Genomic DNA, 12,275 nt, shown 5'->3' on the forward strand with positions numbered 1-12,275 from the left:
CTCCGGAGCAGAGGGACGGGCTGGACTCGCCCATCTCTCGGGAGGAACTGGAATTAGCTTTGAAAGATGCAGCTAATAAAAAAGCCCCGGGTCCGGATGGACTTCCAAGGGGTATATAAAAAATTCTCTGGGATACTCCTGCCCCAGCTGTTGCAAGTGGTTGAGTCGGCGGCTTTAGATGGTTCTTTACCTCAGTCTATGATGGAGGCTATCGTTGTACTTATACCTAAACCTGGAAAGGACCCATTATGTGCAGGTTCTTACAGACCGATCTCATTATTGTGTGCCGATGTGAAGCTGCTGGCCCAGGTACTTGCTAACAGATTAGCTGGGGTTGTGTTGTCTCTGGTCCATGGCGGTCAGACGGGCTTTATCCCGGGTAAGTCTACGGTTGACAATATTAGGAGAGTGTACCTTAATTTGCAGATGACTCAGGAGGGTGCAGGAGCAAGATCAATTTTTTCGTTGGACGCTGCCAAAGCATTTGATAGCGTCAAATGGAACTATCTGCTGGAGGTACAGGGCGCTATGGGGTTCGGACCTAGATTCCTTACTTATGTTAAACTTCTTTACCAGAGCCCGACTGCCCGTCTCCGGGTTAATGGCCGATTGTCCCCATCATTTGAACTAAAGAGGGGCACGCGACAGGGGTGTCCCCTGTCGCCTCTGCTCTTTGCGTTAGCCATAGAGTCACTGCCTTGTCTCCTGCGAGCTTCAACTCATGTGATTGGATTTTGCTACGGTTCCATTGACGAGAGAGTGGCGCTTTATGCAGATGACATGTTACTGTTTTTGGGTGATACTGCTAGGTCCCTGGCCCCTGTTATGTCTATTATTTCGGAGTTCGGTACCTACTCTGGCCTGCTTATTAATTGGGACAAATCTGTTCTGCTGCCCCTAGATGCTCTGCCTGATATTCCTCAGATAGCCCTCTCTAATATACAGGTGGTTACGGAATTTAAATACTTAGTTATTACCATCACACCATTTTTGCACGATTTTATACCCCGGAACCTAACAAGAGTTGGACAAGAGTTCTCAAAAGGTGGCTGTCTGGTGTAAATTGCCGATTTCAGTGATTGGCCGGGCTAATCTAACAAAAATGGTCCTTATGCCGCAGTTGCTATATGTGCGGCAGAACTCTCCTGTGTGGATAGCGATGACTTACTTTCACAGAATACAGCGGCTTTTCAGACAGTTTATATGGGGGGGGGGGGGAGGGACTGCTAGGATCAAACTTGAAACATTACAAAGGGGGAAATCTTCAGGTGGGCTGGCGTTACCTAATCCCTGGCTGTACTATATCGCCTCGCAACTCGCAATCAGTTAAGAGGGTGGGCGAAGACTTCTTTATTAGGTCCTACGGGTCGTTTATTTATGGCTAAACATGGAGGGATAGTGCCACCACATATTCTTGAAATTGGAGCCCTGACCAGACCTCTGGATTCTTCTCCCACTGCCCAGCTCCTCTGCAAGCTTTGGGGCCATACGCGTAAGTTACTGGGTCCTACGAATTTTATATCATATACACCGCTGTGGCGTAACCCGAGCTTGCAGGTTTTTTACTCCTTTGCGGATGCTGGTTATTGGGAGAGGAGGGGATTGTGTGAACTGGGGCAGCTGGCTGTACAGGGGGTAGTTAGATCTTTTGAGGACTTGCAGGAGGAGTTTGCTTTACCGCGCTCCTCATTTTACAGATACCTGCAGCTCCGTCATGTATATGAAACTCAGAATCGGATGCGGCTGATGGAGGTACAGTCTAACAGGGTCCTAGAACCCGTGGTTACAAACAGGGAGTCTGCAGGTATTATTTCTCGGCTTTACGGCGAGTTATTAAGCTTCTACCATGGGCGTTTCCCCTTGACTGTTCGCGCTAAGTGGGAGAGAGATCTTGGTGGGTTGAGTGACGAGGAGTGGTCTATAGTGCTCTCCCTTACTCCGTCTTTGTCAGAGTCTCTAATCGACTATCACAATTGTTCTTTTTGCATAGGGTGTATAAAACCCCACTGTTTTTACATAACATTGGTGTTCGGTCTGACTCTACTTGCCCCAGGTGTGGCGAGTTGGAGGCTCATTTGTTACATATGATGTGGTCATGCCCTTTCTTACATGCATATTGGAATGATGTGATACGGCTTATTAAGACTGTTTATGGGGTGACATTGAATAGAGCACCTAAGCTGTGTTTACTCGGTCTTATTGGATGCGATCAGGAACCCTCCTTGAGAGAAGTGGGAATTCTACGGGTGTTATATCAAGCCAGGAAACTGATTGCGCAGTTCTGGATCAGACCGTCTCCTCCGGGAGTAGCTGATCTTATCAAAAGAATAGCGCAGATAGTGCGCTTGGAGAAAGGGATATATATTAAGCGTAAAGTATTCAGGAAGTTTGATGGTATCTGGGGACCATGGGTGAACTGCTTTGACCCCCCGTCGACTGACTCCGAAATGATTGTACATCCTTGGTCTGTCTTTGACGCAGTACGACTGGCCTGCATGCTGGAGATCTGTGGATGTGGCGCTGTTCTTTCTCAAGCTCCCGTCTTTCTTTGTGCCCTCTTTTGGTGGTTTTGTTGGAGAGCCTGTAGGTAGCGCCTGTTATGGTTCTGAGTGTGTGGTGTGAGGGAGACTGATCATAGGGACAGAAGTTTCCTTTAACCTTTGGTTAACTGCAAGTGTGTTCTGTGCTGCAAAGGGATGGAGACGGAATGTTTATTTGTAGGGTGGGTGGGTGGGTTTATTGTTTGTACAGTGACCCCCCGACCTACGATGGCCACGACATATGATCAAATCGACATACGATGCTTTTTTATGTCGGGGCCATCGCATTAAGTGCTATCCGGGAGATGTTTTTATCGCAAAAATTTCACCGTGTGCACGGTGCGGTAGAATCCCACTGAAAAACAATAGTACTCTGCTGCAATGGAATTTCCGCCACATGAACAGAGCCTTAGACCTTGACCAATCAAAACTTTTAACATCTCTCCATGAAAGCGTTAAGGGTTAAAGGGGTACTCCGGTGGAAAACTTTTTTTTTTTTTATCAACTGGTGCCAGAAAGTTAAACAGATTTGTAAATTACTTCTATTAAAAAATCTTAATCCTTCCCGTACTTATTAGCTGCTGAATACTACAGAGGAAATTCTTTTCTTTTTAGAACACAGAGCTCTCTGCTGACATCACGAGCACAGTGCTCTCTGCTGACATCTCTGTCCATTTTAGGAACTGTCCAGAGCAGCATATGTTTGCTATGGGGATTTTCTCCTACTCTGGACAGTTCTTAAAATGGACAGAGATGTCAGCAGAGAGCACTGTGGTCATGATGTCAGCAGAGAGCTCTTTGTTCCAAAAAGAAAAGAATTTCCTCTGTAGTATTCAGCAGCTAATAAGTACTGGAAGGATTAAGATTTTTTTAATAGAAATAATTTACAAATCTGTTTAACTTTCTGGCACCAGTTGATTAAAAGAAAAAAAGTTTTCCACCGGAGTACCCCTTTAAGGGTTAACCCTTCAAGGGCACATGCATACTACTGTATTTTATACAGTAGTGTAGCGGTAATATTGCACCCATACCTAATTGTGCGGCACTTACGGTATTATTTTTTTTACCATTGGATCCTTTTATGTCGTATTTCATTGGATGCTGTATTATCCTAATCTAAATAATTGATGAGCAATAAAACGATCGATCGAACATAAAAAATGGATGAAGCCCTAAAAGTTTATTATTCCTTTTATAAAATATGAATGCAGCTGTATGGCTCCTCTGCTCTCGCTTATTGGCAGACCTATGTAAAGGCCTTTTACTCAGTGTTAAAAGCAGCTTTACACCATATAGCAGTGTTTACCAATCAGGGGTGTCTCCAGCTGTTGCAAAACTACAACTCCCAGCATGCCCGGACAGCCAACGGCTGTCCGGGCATGCTGGGAGTTGTAGTTTTGCAACAGCTGGAGTCACACTGATTTTTTTTGTTCCCGATCCAGCTAGGAGCCAACGAATTTTAAATGGACTAATAAAGTTTATGTTTTTATAGGTGAGTGTCATTGAATTTCTATTTCATTTATTATTTATGGAACACTATTTTTCTTGTTTAATGTGCCCCTATATTCCCGGGTCAACCCCTACACACATTAGTAATTTTAACTAATTTTTGGGCTTTTTTTGTGTGTACCGATAATGGTTGGTACCACCCCGCTTTATCCTCTTTTACATGCCTTGTTTTCATTTATAAAACGTTGGCTACCTGCAGCTGCCACTAGGGGGAGCTCAAGAGCTAGGTGAAGACAGAACATTATCCTTTTACTCTAGAACTCAATGTAAGTGATTCCCAACCAGGGTGCCTCCAGCTGTTGCAAAACTACAACTCCCGGCATTCTGGGAGTTGTGGTTTTGCAGCACTGCCGTGCAAAGTTTGTCAAACTGAAGCTCTGCGTGCACACTTCCATTAAAAAAACTAAGACAGAGAGGGAATACGCGTCCATTGCATGTCATCACTTACTTCATTCTCTCGTAGTCCTGAATTGTGCTGAAGATCCGCGTCTCCCCGATGAGGACCTCGCAGAAAGGCCGGCAGCCATTTCTCTGCTTGTTAAAGCAGGGCACCGGGCTGATGGTGGCGCTCTTTATGACGATGGGTTTGCAGTGAGGATGCGTAGGCTTGTCAGACACCAGGTCACAGATATACCCGATGTACCTGAACACAAAAGAGCATAAAGAGCATAAAAGAAAAGCATTTTTTAATTGCTTGGCTACAATGGAGTAACTTTATTCTTGTATCCTGCAGGTATTCTCACCTCCGGTGTGATGGCCATAGCCCTATTCCTGGACGTTTCGAATTTAGCAGCTGGATCGCAGGAACCGGATTGTTAAAAAGGTGACAAAAACAGAACATGGCGCTGACTAGCACTGCAGAGGCGGCACGGCCATCCTGGTGAAGGGAGACAGCAAGCAAACAGTAAGCACTAAACATTACTATGTATTATACTCCAGAGCTGCACAGTGAGGTCACTGTATACATACATTACATTACTTATCCTGTACTGATCCTGAGTTATATCCTGTATTATACTCCAAAGCTGTACTCACTATTCTGCTGGTGAGGTCACTGTGTACATACATTACATTACTGATCCTGTACTGATCCTGAGTTATATCCTGTATTGTACTCCAGAGCTGTACTCACTATTCTGCTGGTGAGGTCACTGTGTACATACATTACATTACTTATCCTGTACTGATCCTGAGTTATATCCTGTATTATACTCCAGATCTGTACTCACTATTCTGCTGGTGAGGTCATTGTGTATATACATTACATTACTTATCCTGTACTGATCCTGAGTTATATCCTGTATTATACTCCAGAGCTGTACTCACTATTCTGCTGGTGAGGTCACTGTGTACATACATTACATTACTTATCCTGTACTGATCCTGAGTTATATCCTGTATTATACCCCAGAGCTGTACTCACTATTCTGCTGGTGAGGTCACTGTGTACATACATGACATTACTTATCCTGTACTGATCCTGAGTTATATCCTGTATTATACTCCAGAGCTGTACTCACTATTCTGCTGGTGAGGTCACTGTGTACATACATTACATTACTTATCCTGTACTGATCCTGAGTTATATCCTGTATTATACCCCAGAGCTGTACTCACTATTCTGCTGGTGAGGTCACTGTATACATACATTACATTACTTATCCTGTACTGATCCTGAGTTATATCCTGTATTATACTTCAGAGCTGTACTCACTATTCTGCTGGTGAGGTCACTGTGTACATACATTACATTACTTATCCTGTACTGATCCTGAGTTATATCCTGTATTATACTCCAGAGCTGTACTCACTATTCTGCTGGTGAGGTCACTGTGTACATACATTACATTACTGATCCTGTACTGATCCTGAGTTATATCCTGTATTGTACTCCAGAGCTGTACTCACTATTCTGCTGGTGAGGTCACTGTGTACATACATTACATTACTTATCCTGTACTGATCCTGAGTTATATCCTGTATTATACTCCAGATCTGTACTCACTATTCTGCTGGTGAGGTCATTGTGTATATACATTACATTACTTATCCTGTACTGATCCTGAGTTATATCCTGTATTATACTCCAGAGCTGTACTCACTATTCTGCTGGTGAGGTCACTGTGTACATACATTACATTACTTATCCTGTACTGATCCTGAGTTATATCCTGTATTATACCCCAGAGCTGTACTCACTATTCTGCTGGTGAGGTCACTGTATACATACATTACATTACTTATCCTGTACTGATCCTGAGTTATATCCTGTATTATACTTCAGAGCTGTACTCACTATTCTGCTGGTGAGGTCACTGTGTACATACATTACATTACTTATCCTGTACTGATCCTGAGTTATATCCTGTATTATACTCCAGAGCTGTACTCACTATTCTGCTGGTGAGGTCACTGTGTACATACATGACATTACTTATCCTGTACTGATCCTGAGTTATATCCTGTATTATACTCCAGAGCTGTACTCACTATTCTGCTGGTGAGGTCACTGTGTACATACATTACATTACTTATCCTGTACTGATCCTGAGTTATATCCTGTATTATACCCCAGAGCTGTACTCACTATTCTGCTGGTGAGGTCACTGTATACATACATTACATTACTTATCCTGTACTGATCCTGAGTTATATCCTGTATTATACTTCAGAGCTGTACTCACTATTCTGCTGGTGAGGTCACTGTGTACATACATTACATTACTTATCCTGTACTGATCCTGAGTTATATCCTGTATTATACTCCAGAGCTGTACTCACTATTCTGCTGGTGAGGTCACTGTGTACATACATTACATTACTTATTCTGTACTGATCCTGAGTTATATCCTGTATTATACTCCAGAGCTGTACTCACTATTCTGATGGTGAGGTCACTGTGTACATACATTACTGATCCTGAGTTATATCCTGTATTATACTCCAGAGCTGTACTCACTATTCTGCTGGTGAGGTCACTGTGTACATACATTACATTACTTATCCTGTACTGATCCTGAGTTATATCCTGTATTATACCCCAGAGCTGTACTCACTATTCTGCTGGTGAGGTCACTGTGTACATACATTATATTACTTATCCTGTACTGATCCTGCGTTATATCCTGTATTATACCCCAGAGCTGTACTCACTATTCTGCTGGTGAGGTCACTGTGTACATACATTACATTACTTATCCTGTACTGATCCTGAGTTATATCCTGTATTATACTCCAGAGCTGTACTCACTATTCTGCTGGTGAGGTCACTGTGTACATACATTACATTACTTATCCTGTACTGATCCTGAGTTATATCCTGTATTATACTCCAGAGCTGTACTCACTATTCTGCTGGTGAGGTCACTGTGTACATACATTACATTACTTATCCTGTACTGATCCTGAGTTATATCCTGTATTATACTCCAGAGCTGCACTCATTATTCTGCTGGTGAGGTCACTGTGTACATACATTACATTACTTATCCTGTACTGATCCTGAGTTATATCCTGTATTATACTCCAGATCTGTACTCACTATTCTGCTGGTGAGGTCACTGTGTACATACATTACATTACTTATCCTGTACTGATCCTGAGTTATATCCTGTATTATACTCCAGAGCTGTACTCTCTATTCTGCTGGTGAGGTCACTGTGTACATACATTATATTACTTATCCTGTACTGATCCTGCGTTATATCCTGTATTATACCCCAGAGCTGTACTCACTATTCTGCTGGTGAGGTCACTGTGTACATACATTACATTACTTATCCTGTACTGATCCTGAGTTATATCCTGTATTATACTCCAGAGCTGTACTCACTATTCTGCTGGTGAGGTCACTGTGTACATACATTACATTACTTATCCTGTACAGATCCTGAGTTATATCCTGTATTATACTCCAGAGCTGCACTCACTATTCTGCTGGTGAGGTCACTGTGTATATACAATACACACAATACAATGTATCACTGAGCGGGTACTTACCATGCAGTGGATAACGCACACATTTTTGGGGTTCTGCTGTAACCAGTTGTGCATGTTCTTGCAAACTGCATATAAATTATGCAAACTTGGAGCTTGTCTTACAGGCCAACTGCATTCTGAGACCTAAAAGAAATAAGCACATATCAGACCTGACAGGTGACAGCACTTGACAAGGACTCTAAAAATCAGGGCACCTATAAAATCCCCTAAAAGTAACATTAATGGGGTATTCCGGTATGAGAAAATTATTTTTCAATAAAATGATCCTACCAAGATATATAACTTGCTAATATAGCATACTTTTGCTTAAAATACCACTGACAGAAAGTTGTGTAGTCCTCTCATTCTTAGTGTGGTGTTGTCTCAGCAGCTTACGACTCCTGTCTCTCTCCTGACAGGAAGTTGTGTAGTCCTGTCATTGTCAGTGTAGTAATGACTCAGCAGCTCCCCAGCTCCTCCCTCTCTCCTGACTGGAAGTTGTGTAGTCCTGTCATTGTCAGTGTAGTAATGACTCAGCAGCTCCCCTGCTCCTCCCTCTCTCCTGACAGGAAGTTGTGTAGTCCTGTCATTGTCAGTGTAGTAATGACTCAGCAGCTCCGCAGCTCCTCCCTCTCTCCTGACAGGAAGTTGTGTAGTCCTGTTATTGCCAGTGAGGTATTGTCTCAGCAGCTTCCTGGCTCCTCCTTCTCTCCTGAAACAACGCATTATCCTCTGCTGTATAAGGAGGCGTGGCTAAATCTTGTCTCTGAGTTCTAGCCCTGCCCCCTAAGTGACATCATCACCTCTGACCAGCCCCTACAGCCTATATCACATCTCCCTTTCATATACACATATATATCTTTATTGGGACATGTAGGGAAGAATGAGGTGTGGTTACATCATGCTGCCTTGTACTGAGCAATGCCACAGGTAGAGGAGCAGGCAGGGAATGAATACAGCAGGTGCTGCAAACTTGCTGGGATTAGAGATAATCTTCTGTGTAGCGTAATGTTCTGCAGCAGCTCTGGGTGGGAACTGGTAGGATTGCTGTGGGAGAAGAGTGGGCAGCGTGGAAGGGCTGTGATGAAGAGCAGAGGGAAATCAATGCATTCTGGGAATAGTAGTACCAAGCAGATGCTCATACAGGAAGTGATTATCTGACATAGGAAGAATCCCACGACAAACAAAACAAATGGATTTTTCGTCCTTTCAGAACGGGCAGACGGGTAGGGAATGCTATATGCTTCTCCTGCATTTCTTTACCTGGGGTGGGGTAACCCTTTAAACTAGAAGTTGTGCTTGTGCCCACTAACCAAGTCCTCCAGTTCTGGCAAAGGGTATAAACATTATTGTGTCCAGCGTGAAAATGAAAGAGAAAGAAACCCAGGTCCTCCAGAGCAGGAGACGCTCTTTGTAACTGCTCTCTATTTTAGACAAACGATGATGAATTTAAAGGGTTACTCCACCGGAAAACACTTTCTTTTAAATCAACTGATGCCAGAAAGTTAAACAAATTTGTAAATTACTTCTATTAAAAAATTCCAATCCTTCCAGTACTTATCAGTTGCTGTATACTACAGAGTAAATTATTTTCTTTTTTAATTTCCTTTCCTTTAAAGGGGTACTCCACTGGAAAACATTTTCTTTCGAATCAACTGGTGCCAGAAAGTTAAACAGATTTGCAAATTACTTCTATAATAAAAAATCTTGATTCTTCCAGTACTTATCAGCTGCTGTATAATTCACAGGAAGTTCTTTTCTTTTTTAATTTCCTTTCTGTCTGACCACAAGTGCTCTCTGCTGACACCTCTGTCCATGTCAGGAACTGTCCAGAGTAGGAGCAAATCCCCATAGCAAACCTCTCCTCCTCTGGACAGTTCCTGAAATGGACAGAGGTGTCAGCAGAGAGCACTGTGGTCAGACAGAAAGGAAATTCAAAAAGAAAAGAACTTCCTGTGAATTATACAGCAGCTGATAAGTACTGGAAGGATCAAGATTTTTTATTATAGAAGTAATTTGCAAATCTGTTTAACTTTCTGGCACCAGTTGATTTGAAAGAAAATGTTTTCCAGTGGAGTACCCCTTTAAAGGGGTACTCAGCCCCTAGACATCTTATCCCCTATCCAAAGGATAGGGGATAAGATGTCTGATCGGGGGGGGGGGGACCCCTGCGATCTCCCTGCTGTACCCCGCATTCATTTAGAGTGTCGGGTACAGTGCCGAAGGCTTGTGACATCACAGTCCCGCCCCACTCGTGACAACACGGCCACGCCCCCCTCATTGCAAGTCTATGGGAGGGGGCGTGATGGCCGTCACGCCCCCTCCCATAGACTTGCATTGAGAGGGCATGACCGTGACATCACAAGCCTCCGCCCCGCATCGCCAGTCATCCGTCACGAAGCGACGTTCGCTCCATGCACCGGATGTCTGGGGTACAGCAGCTGAGATTGCGGGACTCCCCAGCGGTGGGACTCCCGCGATCAGACATCTTATCCCCTATCCTTTGAATAGGGGATAAGATGTCTAGGGGCGGAGTACCCCTTTAAACAGAGCCCCCCCTTGCTTCCATAAGCTCAGAATCCCATAAACTGCTCCTTAGCACAGAATGCTGTAAATGTATCAAGTTCAAAATCAGTAACTAACAGAAGGAGAAAAGTAAGTGTAAGCTACAAAATGAATCTAAGCATCAAGATTGAACGTGTTCCTTAAAGGGGTACTCCCATGGAATTTTTTTTGTTTTTTAAGTCAACTGGTGCCAGAAAGTTAAACAGATTTGTAAATTACTTCTATTAAAAAATCTTAATCTTTCCAGTACTTTATAAGGTCTGTATACTACAGAGGAAATGCTTTTCTTTTTGGAATACAGAGCTCTCTGCTGACATCATGACCACAGTGCTCTCTGCTGACATCTCTGTCCATTTTAGGAACTGTCCAGAGCAGCATATGTTTGCTATGGGGATTTTCTTCTACTCTGTATAGTTCTTAAAATGGACAGAGATGTCAGCAGAGAGTTCTGTGGTCATGATGTCAGCAGAGAGCTCTGTGGTCATGATGTCAGCAGAGAGCTCTGTGTTCCAAAAAGAAAACCATTTGCTCTGTAGTATTCAGCAGCTAATAAGTACTGGAAGGATTAAGATTTTTTAATAGAAGTAATTTACAAATCTGTTTAACTTTCTGGCACCAGTTGATTTAAAAAAAAATAAATGTTTTCCACGGGAGTATCCCTTTAATCAGCCGGTGATGATGAAAGTGCAGAGCGGAGGAATGCGGCTGTGATGAGCCTCCAGACTTATAGCTGCTTTATCCAGTTACTCTATAGAGGGGTCCTTAATGAGAGACCCCATCAGGGATGTCATTAGCCCTAATAAGGAGTGTCCTCCAACATTATAATGATTATAACGTACCCGATTATGGAACTTGGCACTGCGGTAAGACTTGGGTGACAGATTGAACACTGTGTAATGGTCCAGATGTCTTGAATCCAGGAACGAGCGCACATCCTCAATGTGGTTTCTAAATCCTAATTCTACACCTTCTGCCGGGAAAGACATCACTAGGGAAATCAGAATACAGCTCGTTACTAAATAATAGGCCAATAATTCTGCTGGTGAGGTCACCGTGTACATACATTACATTACTGATCCTGTACTGATCCTGAGTTATATCCTGTATTATACTCCACAGCTGTACTCACTATTCTGCTGGTGAGGTCACTGTGTACATACATTACATTACTGATCCTGAGTTATATCCTGTATTATACTCCAGAGCTGTAATCACTATTCTGCTGGTGAGGTCACTGTGTACATATATTACATTACTTATCCTGTACTGATCCTGAGTTATATCCTGTATTATACTCCAGAGCTGTACTCACTATTCTGCTGGTGAGGTCACTGTGTACATACATTACATTACTTATCCTGTACTGATCCTGAGTTATATCCTATATTATACCCCAGAGCTGTACTTACTATTCTGCTGGTGAGGTCACTGTGTACATACATTACATTACTGATCCTGAGTTATATCCTGTATTATACTCCAGAGCTGTACTCACTATTCTGCTGGTGAGGTCACTGTGTACATACATTACATTACTTATCCTGTACTGATCCTGAGTTATATCCTGTATTATACTCCAGAGCTGTACTCACTATTCTGCTGGTGAGGTCACTGTGTACATACATTACATTACTTATCCTGTACTGATCCTGAGTTATAGCCTGTATTATACTCCAGAGCAGC

General features: G+C 43.0%; 1 protein-coding gene across 2 annotated transcripts in view; it reads right to left on the reverse strand.

Moving 5' to 3' along the window:
* Positions 1-12,275, reverse strand: part of DNAJC6 (DnaJ heat shock protein family (Hsp40) member C6) — a 111,663-nt gene that overhangs the window by 37,705 nt on the left and 61,683 nt on the right. For both annotated transcript variants that reach the window (XM_056532836.1, XM_056532835.1), the window contains 4 exons: positions 11,432-11,580; positions 8,049-8,171; positions 4,793-4,926; positions 4,498-4,692 (listed from right to left, as the gene is read on the reverse strand). In XM_056532836.1, the coding sequence (XP_056388811.1) occupies positions 4,498-4,692; positions 4,793-4,926; positions 8,049-8,171; positions 11,432-11,580 (601 nt within the window). The remainder of the gene's footprint in view (positions 1-4,497; positions 4,693-4,792; positions 4,927-8,048; positions 8,172-11,431; positions 11,581-12,275) is intronic.

This window comes from Hyla sarda, chromosome 7 (genome assembly GCF_029499605.1).
Source record: "Hyla sarda isolate aHylSar1 chromosome 7, aHylSar1.hap1, whole genome shotgun sequence".
Taxonomy (NCBI): domain Eukaryota; kingdom Metazoa; phylum Chordata; class Amphibia; order Anura; family Hylidae; genus Hyla; species Hyla sarda.